The sequence below is a fragment of the Antechinus flavipes genome, chromosome 1 (genome assembly GCF_016432865.1).
Source record: "Antechinus flavipes isolate AdamAnt ecotype Samford, QLD, Australia chromosome 1, AdamAnt_v2, whole genome shotgun sequence".
NCBI classification, from domain to species: domain Eukaryota; kingdom Metazoa; phylum Chordata; class Mammalia; order Dasyuromorphia; family Dasyuridae; genus Antechinus; species Antechinus flavipes.
Window position 1 is genome coordinate 332,057,448 of NC_067398.1, and position 23,312 is coordinate 332,080,759.

General features: G+C 33.5%; 1 protein-coding gene across 2 annotated transcripts in view; it reads right to left on the minus strand.

Moving 5' to 3' along the window:
* Positions 1–824: 824 nt before the first annotated feature.
* DNAJA3 (DnaJ heat shock protein family (Hsp40) member A3) overlaps positions 825–23,312 on the minus strand; it is a 35,134-nt gene continuing 12,646 nt past the window's right edge. Inside the window, exons 4-12 of one of the 2 annotated variants that reach the window (XM_051967593.1) lie at positions 22,889–23,089; positions 21,650–21,802; positions 18,995–19,142; positions 18,418–18,482; positions 12,322–12,450; positions 11,087–11,202; positions 9,749–9,846; positions 2,847–2,963; positions 825–2,194 (exon numbers count right to left, since the gene is read on the minus strand). In XM_051967593.1, the coding sequence (XP_051823553.1) occupies positions 2,860–2,963; positions 9,749–9,846; positions 11,087–11,202; positions 12,322–12,450; positions 18,418–18,482; positions 18,995–19,142; positions 21,650–21,802; positions 22,889–23,089 (1,014 nt within the window). In that variant the 3' untranslated portion in view covers positions 825–2,194; positions 2,847–2,859. The remainder of the gene's footprint in view (positions 2,195–2,846; positions 2,964–9,748; positions 9,847–11,086; positions 11,203–12,321; positions 12,451–18,417; positions 18,483–18,994; positions 19,143–21,649; positions 21,803–22,888; positions 23,090–23,312) is intronic. The other variant, XM_051967602.1, reaches the window with a different exon arrangement.

Below are 23,312 nucleotides of genomic sequence, written 5' to 3' on the forward strand. Positions count from 1 at the left end.
AGTAATTTTGCACAATAGTTAATGTTCTTTTATAATTGTTCTCTGAGAAGAAAATTCCTCAGATAATGCTCTTAAATTCTTAGATAGCAGCAGCCAGCCAAATCTGAAGTCCGATATTTCTATTAGCAGATTTGCAGGGACTTATCTGAGCCATATAGTATTTTCAAACTCTTCCTGCAAAATCAGAGCAAGAGTCTTAAGATTTGGACACAAGCCCGATCTGGATTTGAATCCTATCTATTACTTGCTAGCACTGATTAAGGACAAATCTCTTAATCTGAGCAAATTGTATCTTTTAAAATGGAATTAAGATTGTAATAGCCATCCTCACAAAACTGTAAGGGTCAAGGGAAAATGTAAAGAACTCTGAAAACATTAAAACTTAATGTAATTAAGTGGTGTAGTAGATAGGACATTGGCTCAAGGGGTCAGGAGAACCCAAGTTCAAATCCAGCCTCAATACTGGACACTGTGATACTGAGCAAATCATTTAACCCCAAATACCTCAAAAACAAAATAAAACAAAACAAAAAAAATCCTCAATGTAAATGTATACTTGCTATCATATTACTTGTTTTTTTAATTAGTGAGGGAGAAGTTGAAGGAAAAGAGAGAATTCGAAATTCAAAATTTACAAAAAAATTAAGGCCAAAACAAATAAAATGAAATTTTTTGAAAAAGAAAAATGAATTAAGCTAAAAAAACTACATAAATATGAGCTATCATTACTATATCTTCCAGGGACTCTCTATTGTCTCAGGAAACAAAAGAATTTATAAAATTCTTTTTATAGAAAACTAATAGTTTAAAAAAAGGACCACACATGAGGTTTTCAAGTATCTTTTTGCAGCAGATAATCTTATTTACATTGATACAGAATCACTTTACATGTTTTAAATTAGACATTAATAGTGGCTTTATTTGAAGCAAATTAAAAATGAAATTAAGTGGAACTATTCAGAAACATTCTTCATTAACTTGCCTGACTTTTAGCATAAGTATTTCTTTTTAACACTTAGAAGCCACAATACCCAAATAAAGCTGTGGCTACTATGAAAACAGTATACTTTGCTATAGTTTAACTTAAAAACCTGAAACTTGTTAAGAGTCACTATTTTAAAAAAAAACCAAACGAAACACTTGTACATGAAGAGACAATGATTTTTAAGAGTCAAATAATTTAAAGATACTTTTCTGATGATGCCAACAAAGGACAGTAATCCAAGAACCATGGTTGGCAAGAGTTCAGTTTGAATGAAGCAGCTGACCTCTAACCATTTAGGGAACATGAGACTTGGTACAAACAAGGGCATTATAGTGGGCTTGAAATCTGGCTTTAAATGACAAAACTGAAGTGGGAGGGATGACAGGTTACCCTTTGTAAGGATAACTCTATAATGATAATTATGTTGTATAGTCAATAAATTTAACCCATCACCCCTGACCTCTCATTAATCTTTTTAGATCACTAGATATCTTCATCACTTTACCAAAGTGCTTACTTTATAAGATGAATTGTACTCCTGGGATTCTGAAAACAATGACACACAGAAGTGGTTGTGATGAAGGGAGAAACTGAATAGCTCTTGACATACCCTTTTAGAAATAAAAGGACACTGTCAAAGGCAAGCTAAGTATAGGCTCCTAATAAAGAGAGTCTATAGGGACGGATTCACTTGGGCAATTCCTCAGGATACTTGCTAAGTGAAAAGTTAATTAGTTCACAGCCCTATGCAGCTTAAGGCTTCATTTTAAGCTGTGGGCAGACATTTTGTGTTTTTTTTCCCTTTTTTTTTTTTTTTTTTTTTTTTTTTTTAAGTTTCATAGCTACAATTCCTACCACATCCAAAACCAAATTAAAATTTTGGCTCCATAAGAAGTATGTAATTGTTCTACTATATGCAGAATCAGAAGAATTTGGGTTACCTTCCCATGGACAGGAAATCTGCATCATCTGTTAAGATATCAAGGTCTATCTTAGAGTTAAGGCATATCTTAATGAAAAGTCCATCCATTGGCAACCCTATTCTACGGGGAAATTTGTCACATGATTTTACTGTTGCTGAAGTATGTCAGAGAGCCTCTGCATGCAGCTGCTGTGCTATTGATCTGGAGTTCTTTCATTTTCCAGTCCAACAGACAAAATGATGTGTCCCTGCGACTTCCTCTATCTAGCTTCCAGTGGACCGTTTGCCTGCATGGAAGAAAAAAATTAATAATAACATCCCACTTGGCTTAATTTCAAAATGACAATAGAAAATTCTCCTGTGGGTAAAATTTACTAAACATTTGCCAGATGACATGCAAATCAGAGGAGCAGGACATTTATTCTCCAAATGGGACAGATCCCAAAAGACCCAAAGCATGTGTAGGGATTGGGTGAGACATAATAACCATAGGTAAGCCTCCAATGGATTTGCAAAACCCTAGGATTACTAACAGTTCTCAGGATCAGTAAGCTAAAGACAGTCAAGAAGTTAGAAGTCTTGAGTTCTAAACCAAGTTCTGCCATTGATTCACTCTGTGACCATGGGCAATCCAGTTTCCCTAACTGTAGAATGGAGAGAGCATCTGTTATAAAGAATTAGATAACAGGACTAGTACTGGTTTGAAAATGGTTTGCCAAAAACTTGTTAATGAAGTGTAATATGAACACAAAGAAACCTATTGACATATGGCAATCACAAAGGAATCACTCAGCAGTGTAATACTGGTTTTTGTTATAACAAGAGTGCAAATAAAATTTCAAGTGCCTGAGAGGCCTGAGGCCAAGTTAAAGTGAGAGAAAAGAACAACTATTAAAAGGAAGAAGGGTTAGGGAAGAAATACCTCAAGAAGTTTCCTACCTCGCCTGGGATATCAGGAACTAAACATTTTCTTAAGTTTGGAAAGGAATCCCTTCTTGTTCTCCCCAGACTCAGGCCTAGCTCTGCCTCTGGCAGAACTATCCATGGTGCTGCCACCTGGATACAAACAGCAAAAAAAGCTGTGGTAAAGGGCACATACAATATGTTGTACCATACACCACAGATAACAATATTAGTCTGGGAAATCAAGTTGGTAGAGTTATCTCAAGTACCATCCCTTTACTCTCCCAAGAATGAATTATTTCTTTCTCCCAAAAAGAAGAAAGAAACAGTTCATTCTTGGGAGAGTAAAGGACAAAAGAGCTGATATTATAAAGGATTAACCTAAGTACAACATGGATAAAAACTTTAATACATTAGAATCTGTTTTTTATAGATAAAGGTTCATGATAATTTGGCAGAATGGGGAGATGAAAAAAATAGAGAATGAAAAATGCCAGGTTATCTCTGACATTGAAAATGAACATTAACCTAAGATAAGAATGGCTTTGTTATGACATGCTTCAATTAACCAGAAATTCAACTACATTTTTAGTGTCTTGGGTGTAAAGACAACTCTCTTATATAGCACTATCTTTCAGTAAAATCTTTTTCCGATAACTCATTTCAATATGTAGAACTGACCAATTATCAATGAAGCTATCTATAGGGAGCATAAGATGATAGATTCTACTAAGCTGAAAAGGTGTTAAGTAACAAGTACTGTGATAAACTGGATATCTATGATCTGAAGAGTATCCATGTTAAGCTCTGAATTTTATCACCATACTAGATACAAGATGAATTTTTTGGCCCTAAAAACTTTTAAAAGCTATCTATTAAGTCAGAGAGAGTTGCATCAAAAAAGGAAATGCCATAAAAATCACAGTATCTGAAGCATATTATGCAAAAAAAATTTTTTTATCACAGCAGTTTTAAGATAGATAATTCTAGAATCACTCCCATTTTATGGATCAGAAATCCAACTTTCTTTTGGCTTTGCAATCTATACTTTATTATAACTTCTAATCCCTCCATCTCTAAGCCCTCTCCCAGATCATCACACCTAAAATGGCAAGACTCTTCACTTTTTCCTATCTGAATCCCTCATGAATCAGTTATACTCTACCTTGGAGTGCCTTGCCTGTTTGTCCTATTGCCAATTATGCCTTGACAAACATATCTCAACCATGGGTTATTTTCATTATCTGTCACATCTGCTCCTATTCATTTCTTACCTAGCCTTAATCAGTAAATAGGCACTGCCTCAAACTGAGATCTGTTAAAGACCAAGGTGCCCCATTGCATCCAGGGCCATCTCCCATCCTGTTCTATATCTGGCCACTAAATTCAGAAGACTCTTTAGGAGAAAGTGTAACTGGTGATGACCTGTAAATCCAATACAATTCTGGCATTATTTTCCAGATGTCATGGTCTTCTTCGAGAACAAAGAACAAACAACAATTATGTACCAAGCACTCTGCAAGGTACAAGGGATACAAAGCAAAAATAATTTAAGTCTCTATCCTCAAGTAGCTTTGATTTAAGGAGACAATATTTCTAAACATACATATATATAACTATATCTGTAAAACAAAACAAAAAACCCATACACAAGAATCAGGATATACTAACTATAAAAGGTGACAATTGATCAAATTTTGATGGAGAAAAGTGATTCTAATTGATAGAAGTGAGGAGGGAGTTCATGGTAAACCAATGCACAGATAAGTCAAAGACATGGAGATAGCAGATGGCATGAGGACCATATGTAGCTGAACCACAAAGTTTGGGAAGAGAAATTATATATAATAAATTTTACTTGTTGCATATTGCTTTGCAGATATTACATTTTTATTATTAACTAGAACCTGGTTGAGGCTTGAGGCTCCACCCAGTGGAAAAACCTTCTAAAGTTTAAGATGGGAAATTTGGACTTCCAGCAAAGATGACTTCCTAAATGCCTACCTCCCACATACTTGCTGCAGCAAAACTCTGAAGTTTTACCAAGGAATTATGAAGAAATCCAAAATAAAGAAATAAACAAACCAAAAAACCTTACAGCAAGTGTGCCCTTCAGTAACCTCTCTTTTGATCTTTTGTAACCTTTGTCAATTTGCTGAATATGAGGTGAAACCTCAAGACTGTTTTGATTTGCATTTCTCTTGTTACTAATGACTTGGAGCATTAATTCATATCATTAATCATATGCAGTGGTTTTTGTTGTTGTTGTTGTTGTTTTTGTAAATTTCATATTCTTTAGGACAATTATGGGAAATTATTTTTAGTTTTTTATGGTTCTGTTAGTATCTGTATATCCTGTATATCAAGTCCTATCTAAGAAATGTGATAGGTGCAGCTAGGTGGTGCAGTGGATAGAGCATCAGCCCTGAAATCAGGAGGACTTGAGTTCAAATATGGCCTCAGACACAACATTTCCTAACTGTGTGACAGGTCATTTAACCTCAATTGTCTCAGAAAACAAACAAAAAAGTGACATAAAGACTTTTTCATTCCAGTCTACTACTTACTTTCTTCTCCTAAATGATTAATTTTACTTGTGCAAAAGCTTTTCACTTTCATATAATCAAAATTATCTATTCTTTTGCAAGGATGAAACTTTTTTTTTCCCTTAGGAAATATCTGCTTCTACCCCTTGTCTGATTCAGGATTCATTCTTACTGATAGCATGACAAGATATATTTTCTATTCTTCCACTTATTTTTGTAAGATGATCTTTAAAATTTAGGTCAATTCTTTACTTCAAAATTTATTGTAAAATATTATAAAATGTTGGTCTCAGACAATTTCGTTCACACCACTTTTCAGTTTTCTTGTGAATTTTTATGAAAATAGAGGTTAATTCTGGCATAAAAATAATTTGAGTGTAGAGTTTTGAATTTGACACAATCATTTAGAAAGCAAAAAAAGAATTGGGCAAATTAATTAATTAAAATGCCCACTTTTCCCTCAGAGATTCTACAGCTAAGCATATATCCAAAAGGAAGTTAGTGATAAAAAGGCCCCCCGACAATATTTATAGAAGCAAATAGCTGAAAAATAAAGTGAGTGCTCATTGATTAGATTGGATAAACAAATTGTGGTATATGAATGGAATGGAATGGAATTTTATTGTGTACCAAGAAACAAGCATGAGGAATATAGAGAAGTCTAGGAAAGAATTACATGAACTGATACAAAGTCAAGAAAACAATATACACAATGACAACAGTTTAAATAAAAAGAACAAAAACCACAAAATAAATAAAAATGAATATTGCAAATTTACAAAGGAGAAGTCTGGTCCCAAATATGAAATGAGAAGATAATTTCTGCTTTCTTTCATAACATAACTATTATGGAAATGTTTGAATTAATAATTTGAATAACCTATAACAAATTATTTTCCTTCTCAATGAAGGGTATGGTGGTAGAAAGGGAGAGAATTTGGAACTCTTTAAATTTTTTTTTTTTTACTCTTTAAGTTTTAACAACACAATATTAAAATCATTTTTATATCTAACTGGAAAAATAAAAGATACTAATTGAATAATAATATTCAACTACCCCCAAGTAGAAAGATGTCTCCGAGGTAGTTAAAAACTATCCAAGAAAGTAAAAGTTGCTGTCAAGGAAATTAAAAAGTTTTTGTAAGGCACCCCCAAATTGTTTTTTAAAACCATCTTGCCCAAATCATCACTGTATCTCCTATCAATCTACATTCAAAATACTCCAGGTTTGCTCCATAACCTAATCTCTTCACTCACAACAGTATTAGCTGGTGTAGAAGTGTGTCGGTAATCTGAAGCCCTCTCAGTTCCATCAAATATCCTGACTAAAAACAGACAGAATCACTCCTCAAGCCTTAGCTTAAACAAATGTGTTCTCTAAGCTTAAAAAAAATTCTAGCACATACATTTTATACATTCTAGCACATACATACATGAAAAAAGATGTATATTCTATTTTTAAAAGTTCTTTCCTGGCTATGAGATGGTGACTGGTACTGGTTCAATTAAAATACCTGGCTTTTTAAGGCTGAATTTCCCTATATTAAAAAAAATCAAATCTGCAAAGAAGCTTAACATTAACTTCAAAACCTTCCTTAATGATCATTTAGACAACAACAAATATTTTGAAGACCTACTGGTTACAGTCTAAGCTTTCAGAAAAGAGGTTCAGAAAAAATTCTATACACAATGTAGGTAAATGGGAGAGCTTGAATTTTCCTCTTTGCAGCTCTCACAGTTAGCGAATGTGGTGAAATACCTACAAGAGGGGTATATAGGAATTCTAATATCATGGGCATTGGTAAGACAATGAAATTTGGTATTGTCTGTTCTATTTTAATGTATTAGTACACTGTAGACTGATCATATGACTTTATCCATAAAAAATGTAAAAAAACACAAATGTATGCTTTCTATAACAACAGAGAGCTCACTAAAGTGAAAACAATGATTTTTAAATGTGATCTTGATTATGCCTTGAAACCAAATTTTGCCTGAAAACAAACCTCTGACATTTTAAGTCAATGGAAAAGGAGAATTCCATTTTATAAACTTTTCTAAAATGCAACCAGTGAATAAAGATTAAAACATAAAACCAAGATCTAATTTACAAAGAAAAAAAAAATAATCAACTTTTGGGTAATAAATAACTACAAGATTTAAAAAAATTTTTTAAAGTTATGAAAAAACTATAGTAACTGTCTTACAATCTAATGAAAATTATCCTGAATAAATCCATAATTTTAATTTTTCCAGGCAAAAAGGACTCTTTGAGAAAAGAAATTAAAAGTATCCTAAATTATTCAATGATGCTTTAGTGCTCTTTGTCAAAAACAGTTTTTGTCTCTGGCTTTCTTGTGCCCTGAATTATTTAGTCCTCTGCATATAATATGTGGATAAATATTTTCTTAGTACTATTATATGTAATGGGGGAAAAAAAATGGAGCTGGGCATGTTACATTTGTGATGTAAAAAATTCCTAAAGTGCCTGTTGCTTCAGGCTTAGGATGGTTAACTACTTAAGTTCAAAAGTTCTAAGTCTAGTGGGCTAAATCTGACTGGGGTATCCGTACTACATCTGACACCAGAATGGCGAACTATCAGAAAGGAAGGAAACTACATTTTATAGAAGAAAGAGAAAATCAGTCTTGAATGCTAATAGAGCAGATTAAGTCTTGTGTGACAATAAGTAATGGGTTCTGTTTTAGCCACTTCTATTTCTAGCCTGGGAAGGGAAGATACAGTCTCAAAAAAACAAAAACCTAAACCCAAAAAAAAACCTTTATAAAGTAGAAACAAAATGCATGTCTACTGATTAGAGGAGAATTCAACAAATTATATTACCATAACAGATTTCTACTACCCTGTAAGAATTGATGAATTATGGAAAATTTAGCAAAAGATTAGAATGCTTATAGAAAACAATGAAAAATGTAGTCAAAAGGATGAAATGAAACAATTTTTTCAAAGGATTTTGGATGTTTATTTGGTGATATCTGTCAAAACAAAACAAATTAATATTTACTTTGAGTCTACTGATGATGACAGAACAATCACATTCGATGGCTTTACTGACAAACCTTGCATGTTGTATTGAGAAACTTTTTGTGGACCTCAACTCCTTAAGCACTGAATTTACAGAACATTCAACAAGAACCTTCAAGTTCTCAAAACTCCCAAACTTTATATAAAGTACAAAATAATGAAATGACAATAAGAGATATCAAGACTATATCTATTCTGGCTATCCTCCTGGGACAACATTCTGTACTAAAAAGCGAAGGGTTTGCAGAAAGAAATCCTGTTTCCTGAACCAAAAATGCATGATGATTTCCTCATTGGAATAGAATTAATTATTAAAACAATTATTAATATGGAAGGCTAAAGTTTTGGCTTTGATGTGTTTATTAAAATAAATTCATATACAACTTACTTAAGATTTCTCTGATAATAGCACTATTTTCCTTATAGTACCCCTATAAGAGAGATAGTGAAATTCTGTTTTCTTTCCCTTTTTTAGGTGAAATGACTTGTCCATAAATTCATGACTAGTGACAGAGTTGAAAGTCAGATCCAGGTTTTCTGACTTCCAAATCTTATGCTCTTTCCAGGATGCTACATTGACTTTCTGACATTATGCATCACACATTTTAGAACTCTTTGACTTATTTTTATTAAAGTCAATGTTTAAAATGTTTAAAAGTCATATGATATACTTTTAACATATTTAACACGTATTGGTCTACCCATCTGGGGGAGGGGAGAGGGGGAAGGAAGGGGAAAATTGGAACAAAAGGTTTTGCAATTGTCAGTGCTGAAAAATTACTCATGCATATATCTTGTAAATAAAAAGCTATTAAAAAAAATATGATAACTTGCTGATTTGATATTTTGCCCTCCTATTGAACCCTGTTGTATGACATCTCAAAAGCCTTTTGAAATCACAATTCTCTCTAAAAGTATGGATGAGGAGAATTCTAAAACAGTGATTAAATGTTATGCCCAAGGTCACATAGCAAGTGGCAGAACAAGTGTGATAGAACCCAAAGACTGCCTAACTATTCTACAGAGATTCTTGTCTGACAAGAAGCATTTACTGGCAAGAGCAATACTCTTATAGTATATAGAAAAAAAATGTTATCTTTTTAAGAAAATGATACTCTTGTAGTCATTCCACATCCAAACACCTGTTGTCTGCTTGTAATGATTCAATAGCAAATAAAAACACATAAAAATGCAGGATTAAAAAAATGTTAATATGCTTATCTCTTAATACCCCCATAATTGGGAGGGAAGTCTTTCAGTTACTCTTCCCAAAAGAACTAGAAAGTAGTACTCCATATCCCATTTAGTCACCTCTTAAGTGTAAAAAATCTCACATGAAATTCTTACCAGCAGTTGTACTTGTAACACCATTTACTGTCCCTTCGACATCAGTCTCATCCTCTGCATAGCTGAGCATCAGGCTTTGCTGCCTGCTTGTCAATCTTCTGTGAGGGGCAAAGCAAGGCAATTATTTTTGAGAGACTATTTGATACCTGCACCAGACAGGGACATAGGATATTTTTTACTATCTAGTAAACAATGACAAACTATATCAATTGCTAATATATTCAGGAATTCTTCAGTATATCCACTGCATGTCCAAAAAAAAAAAAAAAATGTTCACTATAATTTTCAGATACAAAGACATAATTCCTCACACTCTTACACCTATAAAAAGTCTAGATGATTGTTTAATCACTTTTTAAATCACTAGATCTAAATCATCTCTGCATTACCATTTTTAAAAAGCATTCAACTGCACGTTTAACCTACATCATATTGCTTGCTGTCTTGGGGAGAGGGAAGGAAAGAGAGAGAAAAGTATGAAATACAAGGTTTTGCAAAAGTGAGTGTTTAAAATTACCTTTCCATGTATTTGGAAAAGTAAAATACTATTTTTTTAAAAAAGCATTCAACACAAAACTATGTGACTAACATACTGTAGCCTTCAGGATGACCTACATTCTAGCCTATTTATTTTCTACTACCCAAATGATACATTCTCCTATTTCTATTTATTAACCATTAAAACATGTTTCTGAAAGAGATTAGGAAAAAGAAACTTTCCCCAACTCTGATTTTCCCTCTAATTCCAAAACTTATCTGCAGGAAAAATAAAGGCTCTAGGCCCTTAGGAATCCCCTCAAAATGATGACCTGCTGCTAAAATGTTGATTTCTCACTCCTAAAATGGAGAGGGAAAATCTATCAAAAATAGTAAAAACAATGAAGTACCCAAATCAAATTTCCCCAAAAAAAGTTTAAAATGAAAAACAAATTCTGAAATACATCTCAATAAATCATTTCCACAATAACTATTAACCTCTATAGACTCTCTCTCTCTCTCTCTCTCTCTCTCTTTTTTTTTTTTTGCTGAGGCAATTGGGGTTAAATGACTTGCCGAGGATCACATAGCTAGGAAATGTTAAGTGTCTGAGGCCACATTTGAACTCGGGTCCTTCTAACTTCAGGGCTGGTGTTCTATCCCCTGCAACACCTAGCTGCCCCACACTATAGATTCTTTAGAGGAAAAAAATATTAAAGCAAAAGGAAAGATTTTATATAAAGTAGTTCAGAAGCAAAGTAATTTAAGTTGTCATTTCACATAATACTCTTAATAAATGTTAACTATTACCGAAGTGAAAAATGTATTAGACTCTAATCTATTGCCAAACTAATCACTTACCTGGGAATTCTAATCTTTAGGTGAATATAGTGGTCACCATAACCATAGCTATTAATCCGGGGGATGCCTTTTCCACTCATTCGAATCTTTTGGTCAGCCTGTATCCCAGGAGGGATCTATGAATGCAAAAGAAGTCTGTTAAGACTGTCTTTGTTTCTAAGGGTCCAAATAAATAATTTTCTTTATAGTATGATAATCTTAAAGTTCTGCCTTGGAAAGAGTTAGTTGTCATTTAATCTATTAATAGTTCAATGAACTCCAAATTTCATAAATCTGAATATTCCCTCCAACTATGCATATTAAAACCAAACCATATTTTCTCATAAAATGTTCCCCAGAGGACAGATCCAATGAGCTGGAAACCTTCTACTAGATTTAAAAAAAAATAATAATCAATGTCCCTTGATTCATCACTTCAGCTACATGAGCAACTCACTTCCTTTTCTTAGCAAATCCAAATCTTAAAAGTGTTTGGGCTAAATAAATTAGCCCTTTCATCACCACCACCATACAGTTCCTTAATACTATTTTTAAAGTCACTTCATACATATAAGTTTTTATTGTTAATAGGCTATAACTTACTTAGCTTACACTTTTGGATCATCTGTGGTTTTAATTTTTCATAAATTATAATGTTACTGATTGAGGCTAGGTTCAATCAGTTCCTGTTTCATGAACACTAGTACTTTTATTTTTTTTTTATTTTTTTTATTATTTTTTTAAATAACTTTTTATTGATAGAACGCATGCCAGGGTAATTTTTTACAGCATTATCCCTTGCATTCACTTCTGTTCCGATTTTTCCCCTCCCTCCCTCCACCCCCTCTCCTAGATGGCAAGCAGTCCTTTACATGTTGAATAGGTTACCGTATATCCTACATACAATATATGTGTGCAGAACCGAACAGTTTTCTTGTTGCAGAGGGAGAATTGAATTCAGAAGGTATAAATAACCCGGGAAGAAAAACAAAAATGCAGTTTATATTCATTTCCCAGTGTTCTTTCTTAACACTAGTACTTTTAATAAGGAAAAAAAAAATTTACATTCAACAATAACCTAAAAATCTACTTTATTCTGAATATAAAAGCATAACTCTAAAGCTAGTATATGTTATTGATTCAACAGTTATGAAACACAGTTCCCTTATCCTACAAAGGGCAAATCAAAGGAAAGCAAAGGAGCAGGACAATAAAGAGACTCCCTTAATTAATTTCAGGCAGATTAAGCAACGTACCGTGACATTGATTGTCTCATATAGTCCCTGTGTTCTAGCTGTCCCACCAAGGATAGCTTGAGCTACAGAAATAAAGAGGTCTGAGTGGATATCTGCTCCATCCCTCCTAAATACAGGACTTCTTTGAACCTAAAATCACCAAGCAGAAAAAACAATTATTATCAAGAGACTAAGTCCTACAAATCACATATTATTTACCAGAAAACCAAACTGTGAGATCTGAGGTACAATTTCAACCTTTTTTGCTTTTGTTTCAAGAACAATCATAACCCAAAGGCTACACTTGACACAAAATGGACTCTTTAATGTTTTAAGACTTAGGTTTTCTCCATTTTCAAAAAGTTATCTATCCTTATTGTTGGAAGAAAAATGTTCCCCACCAATGTATCAGGTGCTCTGTGTGTGTGTGTGTGTGTGTGTGTGTGTGTGTGTGTGTGTGTGTGTGTATGTGTGTGTGTACCTATATACTTTTGCATCTCCTTCCTTATTGCATTTACATCCTTCTGGGTGTTCAACACTAAATCTATTATTAAGAAAGTGAGAGCACCAGGGCGGGATAGGGATGTGTGGCCAAAGGCGGGGGGAAAAGGGAGAGCCTACCAGGAAGACTTCTTTGTCTAAGAAGGGGTAAACAACTAAACCCAGGTCTGAAAAAGAGTAGGTCAAATTTTCTTTACTAGTCAATAGTGAGATCAGGCCCCAAAGTTGCCCTACCACTAAGATGAGAGAGGACAACCCAGTGTTTTTTTGTTTTTTTTTTTTGGGGGGGGAGAAGAAAATGGGTTTTCCTCACCAGATTGTAGAGCTGGAGAAGCCAAGAATAACCTAACAGCCAACAAACATTTATTAAATGTCTATTAGGTGAATGGAAGGACAGAGCATGTACACAAATATGTATATACATATACTTAAACAAAGACACAATATTTCAGAGAGGGAAAACTAACAGCTATATTACCAGCGTAAGAAAAGACTTAATGGAAGAAGTGACACCTCAGATATGCTTTCAAAATCCCAAATGTTAAGAAGGACTTGAGACAGCTACATGGTGCAGTAGATAGAGCATTGGCCTTGGACTAAAGAGGACCTGAGTTAAATAGCTGAACAAGTCACTTAAACACACACACACACACACACACACACACACACACACACACACACACACACCCCTCTTAAGAGGACCTGTGGGAAAATAGGAACTCTACTGAACTGGTGAAAGAATTGTGAATTGGTATAGCCATTCTAGAAAGCAATTGGGAACTATGGCAGAAAGTTACCTTTAACTCAGTTATACCAGTACTGGGTTGTAACTCCAAAGAAATTAAATAGAGGAAAGGGTGTACAAAAATGTTCACAGCAACTCTTTTTTGTGTGTCAAAAATCAAAAACAAAGGCAACCTTATTTTGTCAGACTAAGTGTTTGATTTCTCCTTCCAGGCTATTATCCTCTCTTTCCTTCCTTTTTTAGCTAAACTTGAGAGAGGATCATTTACAGTCACTGCTTCCTCTTTTTCTTCATCTCACTCTCTTGTAAACTCCGAAGTCTAGCTTACAATCTCTTCATTCCACTAACACTGCACTTTCCAAAGTTACCAATTATCTGTTAACTGCTAAATCCAAAAGTTTTTGTTGATCTTGATTCTTCTTGACCTCTCTGCAGCCTCCATCACTTTTGTTCACCCTTTTGTGACAATGCTCTCTCCTAGTTCTCTTTCCTGTATGATTGCTCCTCAGTCCATCATTATATCCTTTAACTATGGGTATCCCCCAAGACTATTCTGAGCCCTATTCCCCTCTCCCTCTTTGTCAGCAGATGACTATGTGGATGAGCTATTCATCCAATTCTAACAGCTTTCCTCCTGATTGTTAGTCTCTCATTTCCAAATAACCTTTGGATATCTTAAACTATCTCAAACTAAACTCTATCTGTTCTCCCAATTTCTCTCTTTTGAACTTCCCTATTATTATGGCTACCACCATCCTCCCAGTCACTCAGGATTATAACCTAGATGTCAATCAAATCTCACTTTCTCACCTTCCATCAATTCTACCTTTCTAACATCTTTTATATATAGCTCCTTTTCTCCTCGGACCACCCTGATACAAGCCCTTAATATCTCATGCCATTGTAACAGCCCTCTGGTTGATGTGTTTTCATTCCAATCCATAATCCACTGCCTAAATCGATCTGCCTAAAGTAAAGGCCTAACTATATCAACCTCCTATTTAATTAACTCTAGTAGCTCTCTATTATCCATAGGATCAAATATAAAATGCTTTATTTGGATTTTAAAGCCTTTCAAAACCTGGCTTCTCTCTACCTTTCAAGCATTCTTATAACCTCATCTACTCCATGTATTCTGTGACACTGGCTTCCTAATTCTTCTTCCCATAAAATACTCCATCTCCTGACTGGTCATTTTCACTGGCTACCTCTCATGCCTAGAACTCTTTCCCTTCTCATCTCCTTTTCCTAGGGTCCCTGACTTCAAGTTCCAGCTAAAATCCCATCTTCAGATGATGTTATCCACCTTCAGAGAAATAAAGGACAAAAAGTATAGTACAGCCTTACATATGTGCAAATGAATGTTTATGTATGTGTATACACACACACACACACACACACACACACGGGTATGAATATACAGAACTACAAATGTGTGCATGTATCTGTATATGTATATATGTTAGTTTGTGTATCTACATACATATATGTAAATATATCCTCAATTATAACCTTCTTGAAGGTAGGGAAGGAGAAAAAGGACAAAGTAAAAAGTAAACATCAGAGAACAAAAGAAAACCTACAGAATAGTTAAGATGGATAGCTCTGAACATGAGGTGTAGTATTTATTATATAGGTTTTATTGAAATGGAAATTTCTTGCTCTCTATTTTGAATTCTCTCATGTTCTGCTGTGCACATGGCAATTTATATGTTATTTTTCTATTTTGTAAATAGGCTTTAAATAAAAAGAAAAAAGTTAATCCAAGGGCTCTCCCCCTTGTATTAATTATACTGTATGCAATTTACTCCAGATGTGGAAAAAAAAGGAAAATGGAAAATAATAAAAATATGAGAAAGAAAAATAAATCAAATCCCATACTCTACAAGAAGCCTTTTTCAGTCTTACTTTAATGTATTACTTCTGTAATTATCTCCAATTTACGCAGTAAATATCTTTTATGTATATGATTTGTGTTGTCCCCTTAACCTGTGAACTCCTTGAGAGTAGACACTTTTTTTTTTGCCTTTGTGTCTCTAACACTTAGTACACATTGCTTGATATATAATATAAGTGCTTTATACATGACTAATAGTTTTATTTTGTTCAACTGGGAGTCTGGGGGGGGGGGGTCCTGTGGAAGGACACTTTTTAAATGATTACCAATTTTAAAAAAATGATAGTGCAAAGCAAAGAACTTCATTGTTTTCTTTTTTAGTAAAAGGGTAGGGATAAATATAAAGGAATATTACTGTGCTGTAAGAAATAATGTGATGAATACAGAGAAGCATGGAAACATCTATATGAACTAGTGAAGAGAGAAACAAAGCCAAGAAAGCAACATATAGTGACTATCACAATACTAATGGAAAAAATAACAACACACCAGAAAATCAAAAGTAAATGTAAAAAAACGAGGACTCAAATGTCCCCTTCATGAAGGTGAGAGGTCCACAGGTGTTACACATTTCACATGTTTTTAGACTGTTTCAACTTACTGATCAATTATGCTAATCTTTTTCCTCTCTAAAAAATACTATTTTTCATATATTTGGGTAAATATGCTGATGTAAGAAACAGTATGTAACTGGCTTGTTTTTTTTTTTTTTAAAGGAGAGAAATTGGGGAAATCAAACACATTTCCATTTATCCAAAACAACTGCTCAAGTTGCCTCCCAGATTTCTCTACTTGAGTTCTATCTCTGAATCAAACAAGAAGCACTAATTAAGAACAATGCATCAGATACTCCGCTAGGTTAGGGGGATACAAAGACAAAAATCAAACAATCATAAAGTTGATGTTCTGTCAGACATGTACAAATCAATACAAATACAAAATAAATCAGGTTATTTTTAAGAAGAAGGCCACTAGCAGTTGAAGAAATAAAAAAGTCCAGGAAGAAAGTAATACTTGAGCTGAGTCTTGGAGGATACAAAGATTTCTACTACAAGAGTGATGTTAAGTATAAAGCACATTGCAAGTAGGAGGACCGGTCATAAAGTCAGGAGAAAGAGGGTCATGCATGAAAATAGCAGGAGAGCCAATTTGGCTAGAATGAAGAGCATAGAAAAGGGAGGAATCAGACTGAAAAACAAGTTGAGGAAAGGTTGCAAAAGACTTTAAAAGCTACACAGAAATTTCTATTTTTCCTAAAAGAAATTAAAGAACTACCAGAGAGAGTGACACAGTCATTGTAAACCTGAGCTTCAGGAAAATCATTTTGGCAACTTGTGGAGAAAGGAGAGGGCCTTAAGGCAGGATGGTTCAGGAAATGAGGGTCTTAACTAAAGTGGTATGGAATAATAAGAATAAAAAGGATGCAAGTAAAGGAAAGTGAGATTATAAAGAATAATACCTACACTGGGAAGTTCATGAAAAGGGATTGTTTTAGGTGAATAATTAGTTGTTTTTGACATACTGGTTAAAGCTACCTATGGGAAAGATATTTATATGAAATACAGTTTGAAATACAAAAAACTAACTGTAGGTGAGAAGAAGCTTGATAGATAGATAGATGAGGGGGAGAGAGGGAGGGAGAGAGGAAGAGAGAGAGAAAGAAAGAGAGAGAGAGAAATGGATGGACATAGATATAAATTCAGAACATGCACATATTTGTGTCCTCTGCATAGATGATAACTAAATACATGGGAGTTGATAAGATCTCCAAATAAAAATGTAGAGAAAGAAGAGGGCCCAGAACTGAGTCTTGGGGTACACCCAGTTAGGAGGTGCTATATAGATGATGAGCCTACAAAAGAGACCAAGAAGTTGTCAGATAGCTAGGAGAAGAAATAGGGGAAAGCAGCATTATGTGTTAAAGGGTCAAAAGATGAGGACTGAGAAAAGACCATAAAATTTGAAAATCAGATCAATGGTAACATTGGAGACAGTGGTTTTAGTTGAGTGAGAAGATATGAGGACAGAGTTGAAGAGATTAAAGAATGAAGAGATTAAGAAGATTAGAAGCAGCATCAATACATATGCTACTATGACCTAAAATGTATGATAAATATGGAAGAAATGAACTTCAAAAAAGGAGATACTGAATGATAGTAGCAAAAGAAGCATCTCAAAGTGACAGCAGGCAATCAATGGGTATATGATAAAATATAAACAATGTTGGAAAGGGTAATCAAAGAGTCATCTGAAGAAAGCCAGCTTCCTTTGTGTGCCATAAGATGGAAGGAGATTGAACGGAAAAGTTTCAAAATAGAAAGGAAGCTGATTATGGAACAAGAACTGTAGAAAACACTAGTAGTCAATGTTGCAATGAAACAAGGCAGGAGTAAAGTTTATTAAGGTGAGTGTAAGGAAGAGAAAAAAGGGATTGAGGAGGATAGTTTATTCATAAACAGCCCAAGAATACAAGAATACTTATCACAAGGACAAGGAAAGGAGCAAGTGTTGGGAGTTTGCTAGTCATAAGGGGTAGTAGTGGGTAGAAAAAGTTCCACTGAATATAGCAGATAATTAGAAGATTGCAATTTTCAGCTTGTGATTCTGATCCAGGGTCTTAAGCACAACAATTTCTTATTTTGTCATCTTTTTTGTCTTGATTATCCCCAAATATTTTAGGCTACTATCTACTGCACTTAGTACTTCACAACATTGCTGCCTACATATGCTCAGCACCTTTCTACTATAGGTAGCAGAGAGTTAACTGATAATAGTTATCTTGCTGATAATAAGATTGTGACTGTTGCTGACTTAAATATTTTCATTTAAAAACCCCAATATCAAGAAAAGTTTCCAATAAATTTGTCGAGATCCTATTTGCACTTAGAAAATTCTGGTTCTACTTTCTCTTTGTTCTCTAGGAAGGCAGAAGGTTCTATGTTTGCTATGTAAAAACAAAAGATAAAGTACATACCTTGAATGTTATGAAAATTTCTTTTTTCCCTACAGGCATTCTAACAGTTTGGCCATCCTCCACTCCTGCAATAAGAAGAAAATTAAATATTTTAAAGTTTTTTAGATTATTCAACTTCCTATTAAAAGACTTTATAACATCAGTACCCTAATGCTGTATTTTGCCATTAAAAAGTATGTACAATTAGAAAGACAAGTACGATTCCTTAGAATTATAATTTCAAAGAAATGTGAACAAGCATCACAAAAGCCTCAGAAGAAATTAATAAACTTCTAGGAGATAGGTATTTGAAGGAAGAGAACCAAAGGGAAGGAAATTAAAGCAATATTGATTCTCCTTTATAAAGTATGTAACAAACTTTTTTCCATCTATCATCCATATATCAAGTAAAGTACTAAAAGACAAATAATACCAAATATAGTAAAAACTTGAGTTCAAGACATCTCCAAATATTTATTATCTTTCACTCAACTATCTTTACTACAATTTTATCACTTGGATTAAGGAACAAAAAAGTCATCTCAATTCTAAAACATCAGTTTTACATTGAATAAATATTAAAAAAAAAAAAATTAACCTGCAGGTACTGGGACCACAACCTTCTTCTTCTGTTTGGCTTGTCCTGTACCCCGACATACCACACAGGGAGTAGTTATTATGGATCCACGGCCTCCACATCGTCTACATGTAGAACGCATCACAAAAGGGCCTGTATTTATGGTTTCCTGTTGAAAAGAGGAAGAAAAATTAATCCATTTCTTTCATTTTCAAATAATGAGACAGATGGATGAATATAGTTTTCCTGGTATATACCATGAAAATGATTCACTGAAGATTTAGATATTTTACTGATATTGATTAAATATAGAATCCTATATTTTACTTTCTTTCTTTCATTCATTTTTTTATTCGTGTCTTCTTGCACAAAATGACAAGCATGGAAATGTTTAATATAATTGTACATACATAACCTTATCTGACTGCCTATCCTCTCAAGGAGGGGAAAGAGGAAAAAGGACAGAATTTGGAACTCAAAACTTTACAACTGCTAAAAAAAAAATTGTATCTAAATTTATTTACATCATATTTATATTAAAAATTTTTTAAATTTGGGAAAAAATTTACATCAGTTTTCATTAGGGAAATTGTTCTATTGTTTTTCTTTCTCTGTTTTTGCTCTTCCTGGTTTAGTTATCAGCACCATATTTGTGTCATAAAAGTAATTTGGTAGAATTTCTTTCTTGCTCATTTTTCCAAATAGTTTACATAGCAATGGAATGAATTGTTTTTGTTTTTTTAATATTTGGTAGAATTCACTTGTGAATCCATATGGGTCTAGGGATTCTTTTGTAGCAAGCTCATTAATGGCTTGATTTCTTTTTCAAAAATAGGATTACTTAAGCATTCTACTTCTATATCTGGACAACTTTTTTTTTTTGTAAATGTTTACTTAAATCATTAGATTAGCATATAACAGGGTAAAAAAGCTCCTAATAACTTTTAATTTCATATTTACTAGTGATGAATTCACTCTTTTCATTTTTGATACTAATATTTGGTTTTCTTTTTTTTTAATCAAACTAACCAGTAAGTTATGCATTTTATTGTTTCCCCCCCCATAAAATCAGTTCTTAATTTTATTAATTCAAGAGTTTTCTTACTTTCAATTTTATTAATCTTTCCTTTAATTTTTAAAATTTCCAATTTGGCATTTAAATTGGGATTTTTAATGTTCTTCCACATCCAATTCATTAATTTCTTTTTTCTCTATTTTACTGATGTGTTTAGAGATTTAAATTTCCCCCTAAGTGGCTACATGCCAAAAATATTGGTATGCTGTCTCATTTTTACTATTCTCTTTAATAAAATTGTTTCTATGATTTAGTCTTTGACCCATTCTTTAGGATTATTTAGTTTCCAATTAATTTCAATCTCTGATTTCACAGCCCTTTATTGAATGTTATTTATATTGCATTATAATCTAGAAAGATACATTTAGTATATCTGTTTTTCTCCATTTAGTTGAGTTTTGTGCCCTAATAAAAGACCAATTTTGGTATACGTAGTACATAGTTAAGAAAAAGATATATTCCTTTTATTCCCATTCAATTCTCCAGAGGTCCATCATATGTAACTTTTTAAAAAAATTTTATTCAGTTCCTTAACTTCATTCCTTATTTTTTAGTTAGATTTATCCAGCTTGCGAAGAGAAAATTGAGTATAATTTCATTGTCTATTTTCTCCTATAACTCATTTAACTTTTCCTATAAGAATTTGGATGCTATACCATTTGGTACATATATATTCGGTATTGAAATCACTTTATTGTCTATTGTACCTTTTAGCTTCTATTTTATGGATGAGTTCAGCCCACTCACATTCACAATTATAATTACTGTGCATTTTCTTCCATCCTGCTTGTCTTCTCTTTTTATCCTATCTCTCCTCAAAAATGTTCTGCTTTTGACCACTGCTGACCCCAATATGCCCTTCTATCAGCAACCTTTTTCTCTATAGGGTATAATAGATTTCTATACTCAGCTGAGCATGTATGTTATTCCTTTTTCTGGCCCCCTAAATTTTTTTTGGGGGGGAGGGGTGAAGATTATTTTATCATAGTCAACTCACATCTCTACCCTCCATGTATAACCCCATTCTAACTACCCACAATAATGTATCACTTTCCCATGAAGGAATATAAACAGTTTGACCGTACTGAATCCTTTTTGATTTCTCATTCCTGTTTTTCTTTTATGTTTTTCTTATTTGAAAAATGACACTTTCTATTCGACTCTAGTGTTTTCATCAGCAATGCTTGAAAGTCCTCTATTTTATTAAAGATCTATTGTTTTCCCTTGTAGAATTATACTATTTTGACAGCTAGGTGACTCTTGGTTATTAGACTAAATCCTTTGTCCCCCGAATATCACACTCTTAAGACCTGGAATACTTTAATGAAGAAATTGCTAAATCTTGTACTACTCTGACTATGGCTCACAATATCTGAATTGCTTCTAATGCTTGCAGTATTTTCTCCTTGACCTGGGAGCTCTGGCATATGGTTATAATATTTCTAGGAGTTTTCATTTTGGGATCTCTTTCAGGATGTAATCAGTGGATTCTTTCAATTTCTATTTTACTTCTAGTTCTAGGATATCAGGACAATATAAGAATGCTTAAAGAAAATTCCACAAAACCCAAGACCTGTCTGATCTTCTACATTAGTTCTTACCATTCCTGTGCCACTGCAGTAATGACACTGCTGAACTTTGGTGCCAGGTTCATTTCCTTTGCCATCACATCGCTCACATGAGTCATTAATGTTCACAGTAAATTCTTTGTTAACCCCCTTTGCAGCTTGAATGAATGTCAATTCCATGATGTACTAGAGAGAGGCAATAAATTATTTAATCTTTCTTCATAGACAATGTTTTGACATCAAAATTAAAACAAGAATGCTGAAGAGTAAATCTGAATACCAAGTCATTCAAATTTCAGTGAAATAGCACTTCTAAAGACTTTATATAATATATGGCATTTATACACTGTTGAATTAAGTTGATGCATAACAAATTTATAAGACTGTCTTTTCTCCAACTTTCACTAATATTTCTTGAGACAAACACAAGAAAAAAGGTGAAATGGTTTGTGATCATTAATTATTTTCATTCAGAAATTCAACCTTCTACATAAAAACAATTATTAAATAATGCATACAAATTGCTGAACAAACCATGATTAGAATACCTCAGCTTTGGCCCTGAACCCCAAATAAAGACAGAATTTTATACATTAAAAACAATTAATCTGGTAAGACCAACTAATTAAGAATAAAACCATTGACCAGGATGCAAAATTAGGTAATTAGATTTCTAGTTAGAAGAAATATTAGGGATTTTCAAGTTGGGAAGGGGAGAATGAACAAGTGAAATTCCCTGAAATCAGAAAAATAGGTGTTCCACTCCCCTCAAATGTCTATATACAATCACAAAAGGACATGGAAACAATAAGTAAATGAACAATAAGGGACCAGTTATATGAATTATCTGAGATGTACAACTGGGAGGAAAACTCCTTGTATTAATTTTTAGATTTGACTGGGTTTCTGGTCAGCATAACCTAGATCCTTAGTTAAGGGTCTCTAAGCAATAAACAAATGTGGTCCAACTTCTCAGCCATATAGGATTAGGTTCAAAGAAGAGAATAAAGATTTCTTTCAGTTATCACAATTGAATAAAGTTTTCTTACAGGACAGAATTGGACTAGATCCAAAACTGAATAAAAAGGGAACTAAGCTAGATCTAGAACTGAGTCACAAGATAAGAGTAGTGTGGTCCTATTCCTTCCTGCTACCACTTATTCTAATTTTTTCAAACTTAAAAGGGAGATAATTCATATAATTTCTACATTTTTACATAGTCCTAGAGGCAAATATTCTCACGATACAACAATTTCTACTTGCAATCCTTACCTCCTGAGGCTGATCAAATACACTTTGGAAATCTCCAAATGAAGATCCTGAAAACTCCCCAAAGATCTTCCTAAAGAGTTCCTCTGGGTCAACAGTAGGGCCACCTCGCCAGTAACTTTGACTGGAACTTCCTGTACCAGAGTCAAAGCCAGCTGAACCATAAGTATCATACTGCTTTCGTTTCATTTCATCACTTAACACCTATTAGACAAAGAACAACGTAATAACAAATTAATTTCATTCTGGATTAATGACAATGAAATTATCTGAAAATACAGAATTTTAGTTAACAGTCCACTATAGGAAAATGTTCAAGAGAATTATTTGGTCAAGGTCACACAATAACTTATCCAAAACCAGGTATCCTGACTCTCTCATGTTCTTTCCACTATACCAGGTGATATTTAGACCTCTTTGAGAATGG